At 41.6% G+C, this 24,178-nt stretch overlaps 1 protein-coding gene across 2 annotated transcripts in view; it reads left to right on the plus strand.

Moving 5' to 3' along the window:
- Nucleotides 1–23,648, plus strand: part of ISM1 (isthmin 1) — a 39,200-nt gene extending 15,552 nt beyond the window's left edge. Inside the window, exons 2-6 of one of the 2 annotated variants that reach the window (XM_021527826.4) lie at nucleotides 5,334–5,570; nucleotides 14,313–14,580; nucleotides 17,570–17,713; nucleotides 20,031–20,120; nucleotides 21,772–23,648. In XM_021527826.4, the coding sequence (XP_021383501.1) occupies nucleotides 5,334–5,570; nucleotides 14,313–14,580; nucleotides 17,570–17,713; nucleotides 20,031–20,120; nucleotides 21,772–22,289 (1,257 nt within the window). In that variant the 3' untranslated portion in view covers nucleotides 22,290–23,648. Of the gene's footprint in view, nucleotides 1–5,333; nucleotides 5,571–14,312; nucleotides 14,581–17,569; nucleotides 17,714–20,030; nucleotides 20,121–21,747 lie in introns of both variants that reach the window. The other variant, XM_085576108.1, reaches the window with a different exon arrangement.
- Nucleotides 23,649–24,178: the final 530 nt, after the last annotated feature.

Raw genomic sequence — 24,178 nt, forward strand, 5'->3', positions numbered from 1 at the left:
ATTATCATCATCATCATCATTATCATTATCATTATTATAATTATTATCATCATTATTATAATGATCATTATTATTATTATCGTTATCATTATATTACCAACTGTTTTCAGTGATTCATCTTTTATTTGCATGATGTTTAAAGCAGATGCTCTGTTTTGGACCTGCTTAGTGAAAACAATTGTGTACGTACAAGCCAATGCCATCTGTTTTAAATTATTTATTAGCAGTGATTATCTAAAATGCACTTTCTATTATTGGAACAATTAGTTTGTGCAGTTTTCTAAAGATAAGTAAGGTTTTTCACTTTACTGCTATATGTGAGTGAGGGGCAAGCTCATTTTAAGGAAAAATTTAAATGTCTTAGTAGCAGAGTGGTTGATGTAACACCCCTCTGGTCTCTGACTTCCTGTCTGACTGCTTGGACCGTATGTGGCATTAATCATAAAAGAATCTTTCTCTGTGTATCTCTGATAATGTTTCTCAGCTGTTACCCTCCCTGCCTGCTCCTTTAACATGCCTGATAGGTCCCATGATGTTTATACTTGTGATAGATGAAAAACATAAATAAACTCCAGGAATTAGATCACCCAAGTTCATTACACACAGTCTTGCATCTGTGGCACTAAGAGTCTCATGTAGTATCCTGGTCTGTTACTCAGCCTCCCAGGACTGGTTAATTTTAAAGTGATCATTTAGCACTAACCTGAAAACCCACGACAGCCTTCAAAATGAAAACAATCTGTTTGGGCAGGTGGGAAATGAAACCAGTCCTAATGGCTGTAATGGTTTTCTGTGAAGGCTTCAGGCCTCATTGTCTTTGATAGCAATATAGCATCTGTGAAGTTTCCTAATAAATAAAAGTTCTTTGTTGCTGGTGGCTGAAGATGCTGTACAGGTGCATCATGAAAGTGAAGTGACAGACCCTCGGTTTTCAATTCATGACCCCTTGTCAAGATCATTTTACAAGATATTTCAAAGGAGAATACAAGAAATAAGGAAACAATGTAGCTGCAGCAGGGATTTAGTAATAGATGTCCTTGCTCCCTGGAAGCTATTAGAATATAAGTTGTATCCGTTTTCTAAAATCCTCTCAACTCCATAATTAGCAGTGCTTACAAATGTGCCCTTGCTTTGGAAAGTAGGGAGTGAATGAAGGAAAGTAATAAATATGAAGGGGAGAGAAAAAGCAACTACTTCAGAATATTTTGTATATCTACAGTCATTCCTCACTTACCCTCTATCTTGGTTGTTTTTCCAGAACTGGAAACGGTATTAAAATAAGGAAGAGAGGAGGGAGATGGACTCCTTACTTGCCAAACTTGCAGAGAAATTCCCTTTTTCCCCTAGTTCGGTATTTTTACAAGTTCCCATTTCTGTTTAGTTTTTCTGTGGGGAAGAGAAACAGTACATTTCCTTGCACCTCATGTCTATCATGACAGAGGGAGAAACATGATGGGAAGACCAAAGGATGTTAAAATACCTATCTGATTATTGGAGAATTAACCTGCAATATCAAGCAGAACATTTTCCTGCATGCAGGGTTGTTCCTGCCATAGTACAAGTCCCACCTGGCTCACCAGCACTGAAAATGATCCTTACAAAATTCCTGTGAATTGCTCTTCTTTTGTGGTTTGTAGATGGATACAAACACATTGATAAGTACTGACCTATTGCCCTCCCTTTTTCAGAGATGGGTGTTGCAAGGTGTGTTATTCTGTAATGCAAACAATGCAAAATATTCTCTCTCAAGGGTTTATTTTATTGCTTTGTCACTCAACCCATAACAATGGGTTATATCTTCTTGCTTTTATATACTGTCCACACTTGGATCACTCAAAAATCCTATACTGTTTTAGTATTAGGAACTTCTATAATTATCTGATCCCATGGGACTTGCAGAAGTGTAGTTTACAGCCAGTATGAGTAACCTCTTAATATCATCTTAATAGAAAGTCTAAACATTGTGAATAATCCTTTTAAATGAAGAGGATAAAAGTGTTTTATCTTAAAATATTTAGAGCAGATGCATCATTTGAGTAAGAAACCAGTGTGCCTGAATTAGAAATGTCATAACTTCAAAGAAACTGAGTCAATAGTTCTGAATGAAGTGACATAGCTTTTAAAGGAAGGCAAACAACACTGTTTTCCCAAAAGCATCAGTAATAAAATTGTGTACACCTAAAAATAAACGGTGTGAAATATAAACATGGGAAATAACGTAAAAATAAGGAAAGCATATCCCCCTCAAAAAAAAAAAAATCATCTGTTAGCTTTGGAACACAAACCAAATTTTCTTCAGAAAGGATGCTGGCATTGCAATAAGAACACACTTTCCTGCTGTATGGGTCTTGGAAGAGCCTTTGCAGAGCTAATGCAGTAGCACAGGGTGAGCATAGTCTTCTTTTCACATGCAGTTCAAACTCACTTTTATTTTGTGGCAGCCTCTTTAATCTTTTTACCAGAAATGCACATTTCTAATAATACTGCAGGTCAGCTTAGATGTGACACCAAGAAGTATCTTCCTGAAAAAATGGACATTCTCTTGATTTTATTAACTGCAAACAAATGTCCGTTCACTCGTCGTACCATGAGCAGATAACTGGAATGATCACACATTCTGAGCGTTTCCACTTGCCTGTGTTGTTGTGCAAGACAGAGGCCCAAGAACTCCTGTCTTTTGCTTTCCTAGTGCAAAAGGGACTGTGGGAGAGAGCAGTGCCTCTAGGCAGAGCACGGTTTAACCTGGGTCATTCCTGCCAGGCAATAGCCAGCCCTGCTCTTGAAGTCAAGCTCCATGTCCCACTCTGGGGCTTGACAGTCACTGCCATCAGAAATGTGTACCTGATGTGTCACTGGGGTCTCTGGGTGATGTCCACCCTGGGCAAGCAGAGCGGTTCATCCTCCCTTGCCTGCAGCAGCCTTTGGGATGGATTAGTTATTAGTTATCTTGTCCTCCCTCTGTTTTTCTTTCCAATGTCAAGCAGCCCCGTCTCACTCGGTCTGTAATTAATGACAGTTCCTGCCCCAAGCAGCTTGGTAGTGGGCCCAATCAGCCTGATGTCATTACTTCACCATGACAATTTCCTAACTAACTCCATGTGATATTCCATCTGTTTGACACTATTAAAAACTTTTTATATAGCCCTTCTTATTGTAGTTGCTGAGGTCCCCTCAAACATCACAGTGAGGAAGGGAAGTGCTGTTATCCCCACCAAGGCACCAGCAGACTGTGACCTGTCAGGATCACACACAGAGTCTTGTCAGAGACTTAAATCTGGGTCTCCAAAGGCCTTGGCCAGCTCCAGCTGCATTGTACGTTAATGTGGAGAATCAAGATGCTCCTGAAGGAACAGACAGATAGAGAAAGTATGGAAACGTATGTGGGAATTTTATTAGTTTTTAATAAAATCCTACTTTATTTTTAATAAAGGTAAGATTATGGGCATGATACCCCACTAAAAATAGATAAGTATCACATTTTTTTTGTTCCCAACTGAAGTAATTTAATCACAGCTCTATTAGGTCCTGTTGTTAGTCAGACACAACTGAAAAGCCATTTAATCCTCATGAACCAAGCATGTTGAATTCTATCTGAAAAGTGTTAAGTTAAAGCAGTAGCATATGAGTGAGGGACCTAAAGTTAGCTAAGTGGCCGTCAGTTTAATTTCCCAGAGCTTCCTGCTGGGTGATCTGCTTTCTGCTTTGTATTGAATAATGGGTGGGCCACCAAAGGCATCTGAAAGTCCTTCCTGGTCTCCAGCAAAGAGAAGAGCCTGTTTTAGCCTTCAAGCAAAGCAGACTGTCAGGACTATACACATTTTTAGCACTGCACACATAGACTAATTCAGAATTTGTATCTGTGCTGTAGATAAATGTATAAAATTACCCTTTTGGCACTTTCAGACTGTATCTATTCTGGAAATGGCAATACAACAACAATATTCTGCTTAAATTGTTTTTGCTCTTTACAAATAGAGTGCAGTGAGGAGGGTAGAGGAGAACTACCTTCATTTATTTTAATTCAGTGAATATTTTTCTGTAATGTGCACCGGTTATATTGTAACATCCTTTTAAAGGTCAATTTAGAACCTTCTAAGCAAATAAACACAAAATAAAAGAAAAAGCATTGGAGCTTTATCTATCTGAGAGCTTAGCTAAAGGTATGCTGTGGCTTAATTTGAACCAGGGGAGCTGGATGGAGATGCCGTTTAACCAGAAATGCTGGCAAAAATATGCTTCAGTAGAGCCAGAACCACATGTGGCCATTCCACTTTAATTGTGCTTGTTTTAAAAGATAGGTCTTTAACATTTACCCTCTCCATGCTTGCTGTCTCTTTATGAACTCAAAATAAAAACTCCCCAGGCAGTCATACTAAGACCTCAAGCTAAAATTTTTCAGCTGAGTCAAACCCAAAACCTGTGCTGAATCTGATCCATGCTTTTTTTTTTTTCTTTTTCTTTTTTTCTTTTCTTTTTTTTTTTTTCTTCTTTTTTTTTTTTTCCCTTTCTTTTTTTTTGGAGCCATAAGAAGATTTGGCTTCTCTGCTGTTTTTTCCCCCAAGTCCCCAGGCCAGTCCTAACCCAGGGAGCCAGTGTTTTGATACTAAATGTGTCTGCTTGGTGAGGTCAAAGGCAGTGGCAGCAGTGCTACTGGTTCAGAGGTTCAGAGGAAGCCTGCTGTAATATACTACAAAACCCAGAAGTACGCTCAACAATAACAAAAGCATTAACCGCTGACCCACAGCTTGGTGAAATTCAATCCCACCATTAGGCAAACATGAAAATGAGATCCCAGAGGAAGGAAGGTTCAGATGCCCAAGACCAGAGAAATTGGGTGAGGAACTCAGAGACGAGATGGAAGTTGTTGCAGACTGAGGGGAGAGAAGGGGAGGTTGCCAGCTCTGTGGTGGGATCTTTTAATCCCATAAATTTCATGGCCTTAGCAGTCAGTGTTTTTGCTTCACTTTGGAACAAAGCAAACTAAAATAATTTAAGATGGATGCTTTTCGGCATTTTTTGGGACATGTTTAATGTGGTACAATTTGATTCCCTGGGGTTACTTCAGAGCCTCATGTTTCTAGGTTTGTTTTAAGTCTGATGCTTGTGTCCATGTGTAGGTGCTCGCCACAAGGCTGGAATGGTTCAGGAGCCTGGAAGAATTAAGTCCCCAAGTCTGACTCAGTTTTATTTTGTGTCAGCTGGTTACAGATCTGTGTTTCAGTAGCGAGCTGTGGGTCTGAGTGCTGTAAGGCTGCAGCCACTGGAGGGATGGGGGCACTGACAGGACTGCACGGTCTCAGTTGTCATTATTGGGCCTTGCTTTTCTTCCCCAGAACACACTGACTGCAGAGGACCATTCTCCTGAAGACAGTTTCACCCTGAACCCCGAGGAGCGACGAGAATTCCCCAATCTCCAGGCTGCCCATCGGCCATTTCCTAAGGAGCAATTCAGGCAGGAGAGCGGGCATACATCCTTGCAAAGAGATGGACCCAGGTCTTTTCTTCTGGACCTCCCAAACTTCCCTGACCTGTCAAAAGCAGATATCAATGGGCAGAATCCCAACATTCAGGTACAAATTTGTGTTAACATCTGACTATTTTATAACTTACATGGTGTTATTTTACTGAGCCAAGACGACTTTCAGCCTGGATTCCGTGCTGAGCAGTCAGAATAATCCATCTCTACCAACAGGGAATGTATATAGTACAATATAATATACTAAACCCATCTTTGTCATTGCCATTTTGGAGCATATTGCCTTCATTGAAAAAAAATGGGTATTTTAATTCCTGCCTTCAATTTACTGTTGTAAAATTTGTTTATGAACAGATTTACATTTTGTATGCTATTATAAAATGCAACCATCCCAAAGGCTGACAGAGAACAAGTACTTCAGTTTCAGCTCAAAATGCATTCCTCTGTATGGCAGTGAGACTTAGAGTTAGTCTCTGTAGCAGCTGCTTGTAGTATAAAAAAAAGTTGTCTGCAAGAAACTTTGTTATATGTTATTCCTCAAACTGTTCTTTGGAACAGACTCTTACAAGCCACTTGCATCTTGAAACTTCAAGGATCGGAAAGAGGAAAAAATGAGTGATTTGTTTTTAATTCAGAGCCTTGAAGCAAAATTGGCATTAATAAGCGGTCTTTTTTAACCAAAACAATAAATTCAAATGTTGTTCTGCCTAAGATGTGCTTATAAAAACAATGCACTAATAGATCTGGTTTTCTGGTTAAATTAATTCCTGGCTTCTTATAGTCCCCCAGCCCACAAAATTACCATCCCTTTGATATGTCTAAGAAGTACGTATGTAAAAATGTAATAGATCTGCTGGTGAGAGGCCAAAATGCTCAAGAGGGCTGGAGCACCTCTGCTCTGGAGACAGGCTGAGAGGGCTGGGGATGTTCAGCCCAGAGAACAGAAGGTTCAGGGGAGACCTTAGAGCACCTTCCAGTGCTAAATAGGCTCCAAGAAGGCTGGAGAGGGACTTTTTACAAGTCCCTCTTATAGGGTGATAGGACAAGAGAGAATGGCTTTAAACTGGCAGAGGATAAGTTTAGTAGTTTTAGCAAGTAGTTTTTGGAAGAAATTCTTTCCTCTCAGGGTGGTGAGGCCCTGGCACAGGTGTTGCCCACACAAGCTGTGGCTGCCCCATCTCCGAAAGTGTTCAAGGTCAGGCTGGATGGGGCTCTGAGCAACCTGGTATGGTGGAAGGTATCACTGACCATGGCACCATGGCAGGGGAGTGGAATGAGATGATCCTTAAGGCCCCTTCCAACCCAAACCAGTGCATGATTCTTACCCATGACTGGGTGAGAAGAAGCTGCCTCCACAGCATCACTCCCTTGCGTTCACCATAGATGACTTGGACCATTAAGAAATGTCACAGATTTGGGGTCAAGGGCAGGTCTAATACTTGACAGGCCGAAGGAGCAAACATGTTCAACATGTGGTGATGGAACACTTCTCTTGTGCTAGGAGAACCATTCTGGAAAGCTTTAGGAAGGTATCTTGGTTTGAAAAGACAGGAGTCTGCTAAGGAAGGCAGGAGCCTCCCTTGAAATGGAAAATGTAAACCCCCTCCCTCTGAATTATTACAATTTTGAAATTAAGGGGTTCTCAGGCAAAGATGTGGGAATAGAAATAACAGTTCTTTACTAGGAAAATTGAAATACAAGTGCAATAGTACAAAAAAACAAAAAAAACAACATTGACAGAGTCATAATACGACCTGACACCCTGTTGGTCAGGGTGTTGGTAGCGGTCTGATTAAATGGTGGCTGCAGTGCTCCTGCAGTGCCAGCTGTGGTTCTGCTGGAGCAGGGAACATGGACAAGGGTGGAGTTTTCCTCTGAAGGTCCAGTGGTGGTGTAGATGGGTCTGGTCTTCCTCTGGGAAACCAGCAGAGAAGAAAGTGCTTCTCTGGGAATCCAGTGCTGGCTGCCTGTGGTGTTCTAAATATCAGATTATATCCAGGTAGAAATGCTTGGCTCCTCCCCCTGGGCAGAGCATCTCCCATTGGGATGGTCATTTTATCAGTTATGTGTGAGGCTCAATGGCCCATTAACAGAAGGTATTTCCCAGAGGGAGGATTGGTTGTGGAAGAGATAAAGAAAACTGCCCAATTAACAGAAAACTACAGCCACACCTCTGACAGATGGAATAGAATACACGCCCCAAGTCACATCTTGTAACCTGAGACAGAAGGGAAGATTGGAAGCTGTAGGGAAGCAAATCATGCAACATCACTATTTGAACAGTATGTAAACTGCAGAGGAGGACAGGAGGAAACAAAAACCTTTCCTGAGTGGTAACAGCATACAAAGTTTAGACACAGGTATAAAAGAGATGGAAACAATTCCCTGGCTTGTTTTCAGAGTAATGGCTGCTGCTGTGACCTCTTTTTCCACCACTCGATTTTGGAAATTTGTCAGCAACTATGTCAGCAGTTTTGCTGGACTCTGAGAACTGGGAAGACTGGTCCTGTAAACTGGAAAGGGGAAACATTGATCCCAGAGCTCCTGTGCACAAGGATGAGCACTTTAAGAAAGAGGTTCCCTAAGTTGTGCATTTTACTTTCTCTGAATTCATTCTGCTTATTTAGGTGAGTAAATAGTGATTATACAAGTTTCTTTAAGTTCTTGTTTAACAGTCTTACAGCTGGTCAAGCCTCATGGACATAAAACTCCCATTAATTCCTTACAGTCAGAGAAAGTTTATTTTTTTGCCTAAAGGTTGTAAAAGTTGGCCTACTCTTTTACAAAAAAACAGGATTATAGTGAATTCTTGCTTGTTAAACAGTACTAAAATGACCTGAACAGAAACAGAGACATATGTCGACTTGCAAATTTCTCATCAGCTATTTGGCAGGTGAAAACAGAATTGATGCTTATTTTTCTTTTTGCACAATGGCTCCCAGATCTGTAAGTTACAGTTCTGGGAGTGTTGATTTAAAGAGTCCTCCTAGGACTGAGAGGCTGGATAGGAGAAAACAGCCTCTGTTTTAAGATAGCACAATGGCCATATTTTCTTCTCAAAGACTCAAACCCTCTTTTTCCTCCTACTGCATAAACCAAAAATAGCATTTTAAAATGGAAATTATACCTGGGAATTAAAAAATCTAAGAAAGAGGCATAAATTTCTTCCAAAAAAGCAGGTGGAAAAAATGCTCCAGAGAGTTCTCTTTAGGGCTATTTCTTCTCTGGTTCCTGTGAGATCTGTGAGATGGTGCTTGCTGCATCATGCCCTGCTATGTGCATTTTTAGTGATGATCTAAAAGTGAGTATCAGAACACCATCAGAGGAATTGAGATTACCCCAGGTACCCCCGTATTTATCAGATGATAATGTAAGTACAGCAGACTGTCTCTAGAAAACCCTCAGAAGCAACAGTCAGAGCTGTAGTAATCCAAATAAATATGACTCTTTGCATACATGACCAGGACAACTCTTATTGGCCTTCCTGTGGTGATCTAGCCTTGTAAAATTTTTACCCACAGTCACTGCTGTTGAGCACAGACTGGCTGCTTGGTTTGGTGTATTTTGTTTTCTTTTTTGTCATTTTAATGATTCTGTCAATGCCTGGAAGACTTCTAGATGAGAAGGTGTACAAAAACTTTTGGTTGTGTGATTGCACTTTTTTTTTTCATTTCACAAGTGGAAAATTCCTGCTGTCTAGGTTTGCACTTGTTTGACAGACCAGGCAAGGGATGCCTGTGCAGACCCTGTAATTTGTCAGGGTTATTATTCAAAGTCGGAATTAGTCTTTCCCCTGAGCAGCAGAAAGAAGTCACATGAGAGGTGTATAGGAACCTGCCCGTTTTCCATTTCTGATGGATTTTTCTTGTCTGTTCCAAACAGCCTTCTACAACCTCTCCACCCTCTGCAGCCAACCCTCTGTTTGTAGCCAGATGTTTCAATCTGCAATTGAACCTTTTGCTCTTGTCCCTCACCTTTTCTTTTTATTAGTGATTTCCCAGGTTTGTGTACTGAAAACAGGGTCAGGGAATGTGCTGCTCTGTTGTTGCACGACAAATGAGCAGAAAAGGGAAAACTCACAGAACCATGGAGTGGTTTGGGTTGAAAAGGACCATCAAGATCATCTCATTAAAGTCCCCCTGCCACGGGCAGGGACACCTTCCATTAGATCAGGCTGTTCAGAGCCCTATCCAGCCTTGTCATACCTGCAGGGACGGGGAGTTCATAACCTCTTTGGGCAATAAGGGCATTTTGTTGATATTCATGTTCCTCACTGAACTTAGATCTTGGTCAAGCTTCATGACCAAGAGAGCTGAAACCCAGCTGGATGAGCTCCAGTTCTAATGGATGTGTTAAACATTTTGATGAGGTGACATGTCCTGGGTGAAAATTGCACAGAAACAGGTAGGATTCCTGTTTAAAACCATGTTGATAGACATGTTAATTGACAGGAGTGGTTTTAAAGCAGAAGTTAATGCCTGCTTCGTCTTTGTCATTTGCCACAAGGCCTGTGGCCATATTCACCAGTCACACCACTCCAGGCTGCTGTGTTAGCTTTGTTATCTACTCATTACCTCTTTTCTCTCTTTGATACCTACTGGGTTACTACCTTCTCTTAGAAACACATCTACACAAAACCACCCACTCTACGAACATGCACAACCACGGAGAAACAAGGCTGTACGATCTGCTTTGAAAAAAGAACTGCAGGGCTCAACTCATCTCCAGGTTCACCCATGGCCATTTCCTTCACATCCACCTGCATCATAATGTCATTTTTCACACATTTTATTAGATGTACTTTTTAGCTAACATTTATATTTGGCAACATTAAATAGAAATTTCAGGTCTCAAGTCACATTGTCTTCTTTGCTTCTAACAAAGCTTGAGTGACCTTCACTTTTAAAGTCCAGGAACTGTTCTAAATGACATGTCACAACCAGAACTAAATTACTGTCACTGCTGATAGCATTTTAATTAAAATTATGGGATGTAAAGCCAGGTGTACCATTTCAATCTCATACTGAACGTGTTTCTGTTCTCCTGTTGTACTTACCTCATTGCTGACTTGCACATGTGTATCTTACCCAGAATGGCAAGTCCCGTATTGAAAATTTGCATCAATTGCATGAAAAAAAAACAGGATAGAAATGTTGTAGGATCTGCTGCTTGCACATGACAAACACAGTTCTTCCTGAAACATAATCTTCTAGTCGCTTAGGGCAATGTTTACATCAGTAAAGTGAATTCAGAAACATTGTCTCAGTAAAGAGGAACACAGAACTTTTTGTGCACTCTAACAGGCTGGGATAATCTTTATCTTCTGTATATTTTTGGCCAAGAGAAAATTGGATGTTGGTGTCTGGAGACATCTGTGCATGATACACTTGTTTCATTAGAAATTGATTGCAAATCTGTTGTTTTAATGTGCCTACGCCAATTGGTTTTAACAGTTTTCAGATTAATGTCCTTATTCCTAGCTCAGACAACAAAGTGGCTTTATTTTAGGTTTGAGTACTTCTGAGGATGATTGTGGATTTATACAAGAACTATGTTACCACAGACATTTTGGGAAGCTTGAGAAAAAATGAATCTTTACAGTTTTGATAAACACTGGAAGAAGAAATCAGCCTCTAAAATGGGCTCCAAGGTAGAGCTGCTAAACCAGATCTGGTTTTTAATTTTTAAGAGAACATGTTTTTGTTGGAATACTTACATAGTATGAAAGCTTTTCCAGAGCTTCTCTAAACGCTTGGTTTGTATTATTCTAGTTCTTGATCTTTATTCTCTAATTCCTGATTTCTTTATTCCTTTTTATAAACAGCCCCCAATATAGAAACTGATCACACAAGTTACATATTTCAGTGCCACCAATGTGTACAAGTATATGTGTAAGTGCAGTCATGGACTAACACTGTAAGTCTATCTGTAAGTACTGGGAAGAACTCAGTGAAAGCTCATTTTTCAAAATTTTAGACTGGGATAAGGGAGCAATTGCTCACCTGGAACAGCAGTCTCTTCTCACTATTTTGCCCTAACTTCTGGGTCATAGAGTGGTGGAGGGATTCCTAGGACTATGCACTGATTTCCTCCCAGCCTCTGGAAGGTCCATAAAGCCAAGTCCCTGAAAACACCAGAGCTGATTGAAGCTGGCTTCTAATTTCCAAGAGTGGCAGTTCAGACAATCCCAGGATTCTTTACAGAATTTCTTTCACTGCATGATTTTTATTCCACAATAAACACCTTGGTAATCAAAGCTTAAAGCAGTGGAGAGGGGAACATAGATATGTGTCAAACTATCACACTGGATTTTGCTTCTGCTGTTTTTGATTTTTAAATTGGCACTGTGTTGGAAAACCCATTTTAGAGGCCTTTCTAATAAGCTTCCTCAGAGGTAAAAACAGACTGAAGGGGCTGATTGCACAGATATTCTAGTCTTGGAAGTAAGTTAGTGGCAGTGCTGCTGGAGGTTTGGTGGGGTCTGTTGACACTGGAAGCATGTGTGTTCCACCTGCCTTTCCTCACCAGTGTAGCATCAAGCTCAGAAAAAGTTTCTCTGTCCCTGCAAACCCTCTTTTCCTTAAGTTGACTTGGCATCATCAACCATTATTTAAAATCAAGTTCTTGTGATTCTTCAAATTATCCTTGGCTGAAATAATGCCAGTTCACGCTGATTGACTTTCATACAGGTACAGATTATCAAAGCATATGGTGCAATTATCATATTTTTAAATCAGAGGGTTTGGTTTTTTTCCACTTTGCTGAGTCATTGCTAAGAGAGTTAGTGTGGTCCTAAAAATACTTGCTGCTAAAGTACTAGAACTGTACTGATTTCCAGGTGGGGAGTACCGAGCCCCACCACTGGCAATGTTTGCTGCTCAGTAAGGTGATTTCCTTTCATTTATTGTGAAAACTCTGTTTTGCTTGGATAGACGTAGCACTTTTGAATCCCTGAACTGAATCTGATGTTTTCAAGATTATGAAATCCATTTTAATTCTTGGTCTGTAGAAACTTGAGTTTTAATGAAGTAATCATTCCAATCCCATATTTAGGCTGGGAATGAAATACCCTTTGTGTAAAGATGCTATTAGGCTGACTATTGCATTTTCTCTTGCTCTTGCTCTTTTACCAGTGGAGCTTCATAGTAGCCTGCAAGGTTTTTCATTTCAATGGCATGGCCTATGGTCAAATGCAAAGCATGAAATAGGTTCAAAATCTCCTGTCTCCAAAGAAAGGCTATGTGGGCAAATGAAGACATGACAGTTCTGCTTTGCTTTGTATGTCACAGTCTGTGGATTAAAGGTAGCTGTGACCTTTTCTTTCTTTTTCTTATGTGTGTCTTGTGATTTTAGTTATAAAACTTGTATAAAATGAACATTTTATGTACAATGCACATCCACAGGGCGGTGTAAATTACTTTTAGCATAACAGTACGTGATTTCTGGTTTATATAACCTGATTTTCATTGTGTACCATCTTGAAAGGCTGGGAATGCCTCCATACATATTAAATATTATAGATATATCTGGCAGTCAGTTTTGGTTGTTTAGCCAGTCTAGTGTAATCACTGAAGCATATTAGCATGAAACATCAGAGCATTTTATGATCTATCTGTGGCCACCCAATGTTTGCATGACTCACAGTGCCGAGGTTTCTCATGGCTAGTCTCTGCTTCTACCTAAATAGCCACCTATGTGCACACACAGTATTTATCCAAGAGTTTTACAATTACACATTGTTCAGCACAGAAAGCAATAATCAAAGGCTGCTTCTATGCAGAATGGTATTGACATTTGTGATGTCTGTGAGGGAATTGGGCAGCAAACTCTGAATTTTGGTTCTGGGCTTTGTTAGAAACTATAAACAGGTTGACCATAACAGGTCATTATACTCTTCCAGCATGACAAAAGGACCTGCTTTAAAGGGTTTTGCAGCAAGTGGCTTACTCAGCAATGGTCAGAGGAGCCTCTGGCTCCCATCACTGCCACAAAGTGTGGTTTCATGCAGCAGTAACAGCTGGGCTGCTGCCAGAGGGGCAAGACAGATGCAAACCCAGCAATACCTGGGCTCTGCATCTTAACCTTCACACACATGGCCTTGCTTATCTTGAGTCAACCCAAGTCCTTGGAACAGGCTCTGCACACTAGTGTGCTCCATGCTTACCTCAAATTCAGCCTCAGCATAGAGTAGAGGTTTGGTTTTCCTTTTCCTGGTCATATATGTTAGGCTCTAAACACATTTTCCCCATAAGACAGAAAATTCTGCTGCAAGGGTTTTAGGCACAACATGAGTTATTATTTTGTGCAGGATTTTTCCTAGCCTTGGTTCCAAGGTCTGATTCAGCAGAGGTAGCAGAAAGAGTCACTCAGCCTTTGCATGTCTCTGGGTTCAGTAATCCACATATGGTTTACAACATGCCAAAACCATGGTATTGCACTGTCACTATAGGACATGTGAAAGCACAACGCAAGTCACCTGCTATTTGCAAGGTAAAGAAGAAGGTTTATTCTCTGAATCCAACTTTTATACTTTTCCAAAGGTGACGGTGGATTGGAGAGTGAATGGGCCACCTCTCCAAAGACATTGGACAAACCACTAGTACATAAGTTTCTCCACCTCCATGAATGAATACAAAACAATATGCTGTTTATAGAAATTGTGTGGGAAAGTTTTCTAACAGAATGTAGACTCAGAAGGCTTTAGAAAATCTTAAGAATCAGGGCGACATTGCACAGCCCCTTTGCCAGGCAGCACCTTGTCTTTGCTGTATGGAAAGCTTCCCACTGACAAAGAGGAGGCATTGACGGTCAGGCTGGTCTGTTCTGAATCCCACAGGTCACCATTGAAGTGGTGGATAGCCCTGACACAGAGACAGACAAGGATCTGCAGAAGGAGAGCAGCAAGCCCAGCTGGCCAGCCCCATCACCCGACTGGAGGAACTGGTGGCAGAGGTCCTCCACCCTGACTCGCATGAGCAGCGGTGACCAGGACTACAAGTATGACAGCACCACTGAGGACAGCAACTTCCTCAACCCTCTCGGTGGGTGGGATAGTCATGCACCGAGTCACCGGACATTCGAGTCCAAGGAGCAGCCAGAGTATGGTAGGTTTGTGTTCCAGGCCTCGTATGGGCATCTTGGGATTGTAAAAACAAGCACGAGGGAAATGAGAATGGTGAGGCATCGCTGAGATCAGGCCAAGCAAAATAGAATTGTTCAACATGTGGCTTTTGTTCATCGGCTTTCAAATACAAATCTGTGCAAATGCACAAGCAGTACTGTGGTAGCTGCATTCCACTAGTAAATCTATAATCTTGAAAATCCCAGAAGGGATAACTGGTATGAGGGCCTTTTTCAGTCCGACATGTGCTTTTTTTAAAAAGTAGAGGAAACAAGGTTTCATGTTTATTTTTAGAGTAAGGGTAAGTACAAATTTAGAATCGTGTGGTGGTTTGGGAACCAGAATATAACTATTGGATAAATAAGCAAGATCTGAAATGCAGTAGTATTTGGTGGATACACAAATAAGATGAGTTATGTTGGTGCATGTGTGGGGAGTGGCATGTGCAGCAGGAACATTGTGTATTTGTGCGTGTAATATTCTTCCAGATGTGTCATGGGGAAAACAATTGTTTTCAGCTTGTTGTATGAAATAGTTGCAGAAACCAGAAACAGAGAAGAGCTACAGCTATTCACTGCCCTTACAGGCTGTGACTATCCACATGGGAATGACCCAAGGGAGGTGAGCTAAACTGTGCTCACAGGAAGAGCCCCTTGAATTTAAGTTGTGTGTAAATAAAGACTACTTTTAGTCAGAACAAGGTGTCAAAGCCATGGTACTTTTACCGTGGCATTTCTGTTGTTATTCCCCATATGCTGTAGAGTGCCTGGGTAAAACAAACTTGTTTTTCCATTATTTGACTGACTTGAAGTACTAGAATCTTAAAAATCAAGAGAGAGTTTTTATGGAATAGTGTGTTTAAACACGTTCATATGTTTTAAATTTTGTGGCCAGAAGATTAAAGTCTATCCCTTCTTTTTGCACCTATGTTTATTTGTAAACGAGTTTATTGCCAAGAATTCATATCTTGGGCAGTTATTCATATTAGTTAAATAAAATTGCTTTCACAAATAATTGTGATAGATAAATCATAGTAAGAATTACAAATATGCAAATAGGAAGAACAGGTTGAGCTGCAACTGAAAATCTAACATGGTATATTCAATAGTGTGCTTCATAGTGCACTGTAAACACTAGGTAGGTAGGTCTAAAAATTATCCTAAAGCTCCCTGCTGCACACCAGAGCATCCAGCTAACTGGAAACAACTCCTGGCCTTTTTTCTATTATAAAATAATGGCCTTGTCCAGCAGGGTGTAGTAGCAGATCCTGCCCGTGAGGGGTGTAGATGTTCCACCCACTGACATGTTCATACCTTTGCTGTGTGTCTCTGTCCCCTCCTGCCACTGCCAAGGCCTCTCCCTGCCCTTCCTGTGTCTCCTGGGCTGGGCTGTTTGAGAGGCATTGCACCTGCTCTCCTGCCCTCCTCCTCGCCAACCACATGGAGAGAAAAGAATTGGAAAAGAGCCGAGAAGAAGAGCAGGGCCAGGCATAGTGGGCAAATCACTTCTGAGGCATCTGATGCCTTTTTGGACTGTTGTGGTGCCTACCTGCTGGCAAATCCCAGAACCACGGGTCTTGCACACTGACATTAGCCGTGTTCACACCCACATCCTACTGCAGACACCCGATTCCAGTGTGGTGGCTTCCCCATCATCAGCCCTGTCAGAAAAGGAGAAGAAACACATAAGGTCCTTGCCATGGGGAACTCGCATCTAGGCAGCTTGCTCTGAGTGAGATATATAACCTTCCCATACTCCTGGCAATAAATGTTTAATAGCACCCCACAGAGCTGTTGTCAGTCGTTACATATGGAACAAATCAAGTTCCGTGTTCTGCTAACCAGCTCAGGAAGCCCACAGACAGCATGGCCCTGGGGTGGAGCAGGAATTACATGTAGCACAGAGACCAGGGAACCCTCCCTGGGTCTTCCTGTAGCTTAGCTACTCTTACCTATAGCTGTAGAGCAGAGCTGCCTCAGAGCCACTAAACCAGATTTTGCTTTGCTATCAGTGGTGATGTAACCCAAAGGAGCTACAGCGGCAAGTTATGATCACAGTAAAATATCTTCTGTAGGTTGCAGGGAAAACCATTAAGCCAAATGTCCCCAGCTAGGGAGGTCAGTGGGAAGGCAAGAAAGCTGGGACAGGTTCGTGGGCTTTGTTTGGTGGCCTTCACACGGTGGGATGTGCAACAGTTTACACAGCTTACAAAGAAGGCTGTTTGTGAAGATTTAGGAACTCCCAGTCTCTCAGTGGCATCAGCTTTTGTTATGCAGACCTGGTGTCCAGTGCCTTTGGCTGTCTGCCAGAAGAAAAAAAATCATGTTTCTTTTTCATAAGGTTCCTTCTAGTATTAGTCAGATTTGATGTTATTTAATAATTCACATGAAACACTAAATATGGCATGTTGTTCTTGGTGCAAGAAAAGCGTGCGGTTCCCTGTTGTCATAGCAGTATTCCTGAAATATCTGTTCCCTGTTTAAGGGACTGAAAAACAAAATTGTGATTTTCACTCATGACCCTTAGCTTCCCATAGCCCAACAACATGCATCTTGCCCAAAAATTGAGTACTGTTGTTTGTTTTGAAAAGATGAAAAAGAAAAGTGAATTTATCCTTTGCCCGATTAGTCTTTGGTCCACAAACATATTCCTATATGCAGGGAAATTATGTGAATAGATGTGTACTGTTAGTTCATGACCGAGCTTTGCAGCTGAGGATCCTCAGCAGCCAAAAGGTCAAAAGAGAAAGGAAATATTTTTTCAAATAACGTTGTGTGCATTTCCCTGAGGAGCATCAAGTGTGAAAACCATTTAAACAGCAGGCTTGCGCCTGGCATTCGGCCCAAGCTTCAGGTAGAGACATCTGGATCCCATTCGTGATTTTGCCTTCTTAATAAAAAACACTACACAGTAGTTTGGGGTAGTAGGAGTTTTGTTTCCTCATTTCCTTCCTCCCATTTGTCCTCACACAGATTACATTGATGGAGAGGGCGACTGGAGCCCGTGGTCCCTGTGCAGCGTCACCTGCGGCAGCGGCAGCCAGAAGCGCACCAGGTCCTGCGGCTACGCCTGCACGGCCACCGAGTCCCGGACCTGCGACAGGCCCAACTGCCCAGGTGGGAACCCTGCCCAGGTGGGAACTGCTGCCAGGGCAAGCAGGGACAGGTGGGCAGGGGTGGAGAGACCCGTCCTGCACACAAAGCCTGGCGCCTGTGTGTTCTGGGGCAAGGTAGGGGTTCCGGTGGAAGAAGACGCACTGATTTTCAACGGCGTTTATTCATAGTAATGATGCACTGCTAGATGCAGTCCACCGTCCCCTAGGACTTAAAAGACAACTACAGCAGCAGCAACCGGCAGAACAAGAGGACACAGTCTCAGCTACGTCAGGGAAGGTACAGGTTGGATATTAGGAAAAAAAAAAATTCACTGAAAGAATAATAAAATACTGGAATTGTCTTCCTAGGGAGGTGGTGGAATCACCATCTCTGGATGTGTTTAAAAAAAGACTGGACTTGGCACTTGGTGCTATAGTCTAGTTGTGATGTTAGGGCATAGGTTGGACGTGATGATCTTAGAGGTCTCTTCCAACCTCATTATTCTGTGATTCTGTACAGGCTTTCTCTAGGTCATGGTAGTCATTTTTGTGCATAGGCATTTTGTATTCTAAAGGGTGTAATCTACTCCCTTGAAACTAATTTGGAGCTGTTTTAGAATTTCAAGCCAGCTGTGCTGTTACCTCAGTGAGCTCCTGTTTTGCTGTGAAGTGAATGGCCTTGCTTGCATTGGGAACAGGGATGAAGGAATGTATAGTTTTGGCTTGAATATATTCAGAAAATATGGTCAAGGAACCTTGCCTTAGCTCCTACCCGTTCACATTTTGAAGTGTCTTTACCATCACACCGTCTTCACTTTGGCAAAATCAGAGCTGAGCACTCAAGCCTACATCATGAAAATTTGAAGCTGCTATGGAAAGCTGATTTTTAGATGTTGCCGTGTGTTTAAATTTAGGCTAATTTGTCATGCAGTAATTGCCACAACACAGGGAACAAGTGCAAGTTCATTACTTCCCAAGATCAGAGAGAAGTGAAAACACAAGTCATGGTGGTATGCATTATTCTCAGTTTACTTAATGACTCAGAAAGGCAGAAATTCTTAAACTGGAGGTTAGGATTTTTTTAATGGGAAATAAAATGTCAACAGTGCTGGAGAAGAGACTTAAAAGACTTGGTGAGAGAGTTAGAAAGAAGTTTCTCACTCACAGATAGATCCATGTCTCCATTGCAAAGCAACAACTGCAAGGCAGTCCTGGGAAAAATGTTTCTGCATGCTCTCATACATCCTAAAACCTCAATGAGTTAATTCCAGAAGAAAGCAAGTAACCTCCACTTATATTCTCTAGTATTTATTACCAGCTAGCGCCAAAAAGTGGAAAAATTGAAAGAATATATTATGTCATATAACGGACCTCCAACGATCAGCAAGCAAAATATAGTCACTCTTTGATGCTGTGCTGACAGTTTTGAAATTACAAGGTCAAAGCTCAGCTTCTGCTGTTTATAATTCCAACAGTGAATTACTGCCTTGTAATGGGTTCTTGGGTATCTATTATTCTACATCCAGTGCTGGAGTTAAGGCAAAACTCTATGATAATTTTATTGAAAATTGGCCTGAGGCTGTTTTGAAGTTTTGCAAGCCACTATTATGCCCCAGTTCAGGAGATCAGGAGAAAGTTCATTGGCCAGATCATGGTGAATAGACTTCATTATTAACCATATAGTTATCACATATTAAAGATCTTTCAGTTCTCTTTAGAGGTCTTCAATTCAATGGAGAGGAAAGGGAAAAAAAACCTGAAACCTACTTGTGTTAAGCCTACATGGCACAGAAATGCTAGATGTGTCAATAGGCTGAACTAAAGCAGCAACAAAAGGATGTTTACTTTGGAAAGATAATTTTTCTGTTAATCTCTGTTTCTCTCAACTGGTAGCAAACAATTAACTGGAGACTGCTGGTAAATCCTGATATGTTGAGATGCTGATATTTTATTTGACAGCTGTTAAGTGGAGGGGATGGAATTGCTTGAAGAGGTTGGTTATCTCTTGCCTACTCACACCTTTTAACTTCCTGGCACTGGGAGAGACCAACAAGCATCAGTCTTCCTGTAACAGCATCCTTCTTCCTTGAGAAATGGTTGCCTGTGTACAGAGCTAAATTCCTCACCTGTCTTCAGGCCTGTTACTCTGTTTTATTAACAGCTCAGATTCCTTGGTCATTGTGGCTTTAAAGGAACAGTCCAACAGCAACTTCAGAATGGTTCCCTGGCAAAACAAAGCACCTTGCAGAGCCTGGGGAAGAAGGGGTGGCAAGGAGGCAGCTGGTTCCATTGTGTTTTAATGAGAAAACAGCAGCACCACTAACACGTGTTTGTCTTAGGGATCGAAGATACCTTCCGGACAGCTGCCACAGAAGTGAGTTTACTTGCAGGGAGTGAAGACTTCAATGCAACCAAACTGTTTGAAGTTGGTAAGCAGCCTAGTCAATCCTTCAGTAACAGATAAGAGACTTCCTTAGGATTTTATTAGTTCTGGGGGATCAAGATACTGAGTTTAGCATTAACAATGTCAATAGTAACAGCCATTTATTATCTTGCTCCTGTTTGTGATCTGAAAATTTGCTTTGGTCATAGAATCTTTCACCCCTTAAGTCCTGTGCTTGTTTCATCATAAAAGGGTTATTTGTTGTCCTAATTCAGAAAAGAGCTGTAGGACTCCACAGGAATGGAGTGGGGGGGAAATCAAACACGCTTTACTATTTTGGTTAAATAGCCTATAAAAGAATTTTCATTTCATATAAAAGAATACAGTTGTCACATCAGAAAAAAAAAGGAAAAATAAGACAATGACTTTTATGAGCATGCATTGCTTTTATAGCTCTGTGTGCTGCAGTGGGAGTAGCCAATGCAATTTTATAGGACATGGCTTGATTCTGAACTATCTAAAACTCAATCCAACATCTGCAATCTTCTGATTTTGTCCCTGCAATGAAACTATAGTGTGGCCACTCAGAGACACTGGATGCTGGATTAATTGAATAAATATTGTAACCCAGCACCTCCCTACTATGGTGGCTGAGCACAGTAGTTAATGACAGACAGGATGAGCCTCTTTAAGGAGATAGAAACACAGGACACAGATCACTAAGTAAATATTTTGCAACAATGTGTGCTGTAAGAGTTTTAGGTCCCAGTTAGTTACTCTCCTGCAGAGTCCTCTTAAAGTAAGTGTGGGGCAAGAATGCAGGTGGTTTTTGACAGTCCATAGGATGATATAGACGCCTTTAATAATGTTTTAGGTAGGATGTTTACCTGGATTCTCCCAAGAGTCTTGCAAAATAATGAAGTGCTGGTACTAAATATGGTCTACAAGTCTCTTCAATCCCAGCTATATGTCATGCCTCTGGCACCATAAACTCCTGCTGATGTATGGCCACTCTGATGTTATATCACACAGGCCCTTTTAGAACCTGAATCACTTTTGGCTGCATTTGCCAGATAAGATGTCAGCCTCCATGTTTGAGATATTGATGCTTGAAAAGTGAATGAATATCAAATAGAAAAAAGTATTTGTTTTTTTAAGAAACACTGAATTAGGGTCTAAAATGTACTTCAAAATGAGTAATACAGGCCTTGCTTGCCATCTTGTAATCTCTAGCATTTTCTGAAACTTAATCCTTCATCATCTGACTGCCATTTTCCCTGTTGAGTGTGTTCTGACTAAGGATTCTAACTGGAGACTGGCATCAAATCATTGTGATTTCCCTTTTTCTGCTGCTTACCAACCCATGGTAGTGTCTCTTGTGCTGCATGGAGATATCAGTAGCTTAATTAAAATTTTCCAGGTAGAAAACATGTCACAGATTCCTACTGGCCCGGTTCTGCACTGTAACTCAGACTAGCACTGCCTGAGGCACTCAAATCAGTCACACATGATTTCTTTATCTGACAAGACAGCACAGCAATACACTGTGGGCAGGGCAGCAAACTGTGATTGCCCTTTCTTTCTACAGCAGAGCACTGGTGCTGAACAGCTACACTTTACTCAGTTGCTATCACTGATCACACCAAGTGGGATGCTGCTTAATGTATCTTAAGTTTCCATTTCCTGCCCTGAAACAGATACTGATAGCTGTGAGAGATGGATGAGCTGCAAGAGCGAGTTCCTGAAGAAATATATGCACAAAGTGGTCAACGACCTTCCCAGCTGCCCGTGCTCCTACCCCAGAGAAGTTGCGTACAGCACTGCTGAAATCTTTGACCGACTTAAGAGGAAGAGCTTCCGCTGGAAGGATGCGAGTGGTCCAAAGGAAAAACTGGAGATCTATAAGCCCACAGCACGATACTGCATCCGCTCCATGCTGTCTTTGGAGAGCACGACGCTCGCAGCGCAGCACTGCTGCTACGATGATAACATGCAGCTGATCACCAGGGGCAAAGGGGCAGGAACACCCAACCTGATCAGCATCGAATTCTCAGCGGAACTCCACTACAAAGTGGACATTCTGCCTTGGATCATATGCAAAGGTGACTGGAGCCGCTACAATGAAGCCCGGCCTCCCAACAATGGGCAGAAGTGCACAGAAAACCCGTCAGACGAAGACTACTACAAGCAGTTTCAAGAAGCAAGGGAATACTGAGGAGATTTTCCTTTTCTTCAGATGCAAAATAGCATTCGTTTCCTGGATGCCAAAGAACTGATGATGGCTGCTGCGTTGGCTCCTCGACAGGGGTTGGTCAGTTCCTTTCTGATGAATGTATATAGTTGTAATATAATACATGAGTATTTTTCACAGTGTGTGTAATTTATAAACACATATCTCTCTGTCTCACACACACCTATTTTTGCATACAGACATACATAAGTCTTGTCCTGATAGGATTTTATACTGCAATAACGTTCATGTAATAATGTGCATTTCATTTTATTTCCCATCTGTAACCTAATGAAGGGGGTGGAGGGTAGCTGCCATCGCCATCAGGCCCCAAGGCCCCAGCTGAGGAGGCACATACTTAAAAGTTGTTATAAACAATAGGATTGAAGAATGTACTCTTCCATATGGGAATGGTTTACAAGATTAATGCACCTACAGCATCAGTTTTCTTTATAATTAGTTTCATGACCAGTCATATCTAAGGAGGAAGGAATTTCTTTTGGAAGGGTAATAGTCAAAAGTGAATATAGAAAATCCCTACCAATTTTTCTCTTGGAATTCTTCCTGTTACCTTCTAGCTCAGGTATTTGCAGTCCACCTGGGGTAGGCTTGCAGGAAGATGTAGCTGTGGCTTTCCTACGGGCCAGAAAATGTCCTGGTGCAGTGGTTCTGCAAGAGTTACAAACAGCCCCCTCCTGGAGACATCTCTGGTGCAGAGCTGCATCTGTTGGGGGTTACATCTCCAGAGCAGCTGTGAACCATGAACTGAACATGCTGTAAGTCTTTGGAGGAGTGAGGGCAGAGAAGGAATCCATGTCAAAGAACCAAAAAGATAACAGTTCCTTCCCAGGTTTTAATACAAAGAATGTTTGGATCTGCTTGTTTCTTTCTTTTAAGAAAAGGAAGTTTATTATTTTAGAGAACAGTAAAACTGGAATCCACAAGATCCCTGGGATAAAAGATGCAACGAGCCCTTTTCCCCCATTTTTCTTATGCTGAATGCAGTGTCCTACAGAAGAAGCTATTCTTTAAGGGAAGCTTTCTGGGAGGAACTACTGGTGTCTTAAAGTGTCTTAATTTTTTAAAAAAAGCTAGCATTATTTTTGTAAAGTATTTATTGAATTGTAACAATGACTCACATGTGGGATGTATCTCTAACATAAAAGGTTTCGGTAGATGGAACTTGATTTCCAAGAACACAACTGTTGTTAGCAAAGGTTTTATTCCCAAATTTTTATAAAGTGCAAGTTTACAAACTGTCATAAAGCAGCTCATATCTGCATTCTGATGAAAGATTAAAGTTACACCCTGGGTAAATAAATGCAGTTCCATCCTGTGAAAGACTGCCTTGCTGCAAGTCAGTGTGTTCATTTGGGAAACTAAGGCTAAATGTCACTAGAAATATGCCTGTTTTGGGGTTATGTGGTCTGACACACATATATGGAACCCCACACAGAATTAAAGCTGACCAGCATTGCAGTCAGTCTGAGCTCAAAGATTCATGACCGACATAAAAGGCAATTCCCCCTGCTGTATACAGACACACATAGATGATATTTAAGGTCCCTTCCAACCCAAACCCTTCTGTGGCTTCCTGTAAAATCTTTTCCATGTCTCTGTTGGCCTCTCAGGTCAGGTTGATTGCAAGCTCATGGACGGACACGTGCGTGGTGCCCTGGCATTAACAGCGGCACTGGGCTGGGCCAGGTGTGTGTTGGTCTGCCCAGGTGGTGCAAACCAGGGGTCCAAAGGCAGTCTGACCCGTGCTGGAGGCTCTGCCAGATCTGCTGGGCTGCAGAGCCCCAGCACTGTGCTCCAAGTCTCCAGAAACAACAGCGGTCCGGGCAAAGCCACTGCACATCTGCACCAGCGAC

This window comes from Lonchura striata, chromosome 3, assembly GCF_050655825.1.
Source record: "Lonchura striata isolate lonStrDom1 chromosome 3, ASM5065582v1, whole genome shotgun sequence".
In the NCBI taxonomy this organism is placed as follows: domain Eukaryota; kingdom Metazoa; phylum Chordata; class Aves; order Passeriformes; family Estrildidae; genus Lonchura; species Lonchura striata.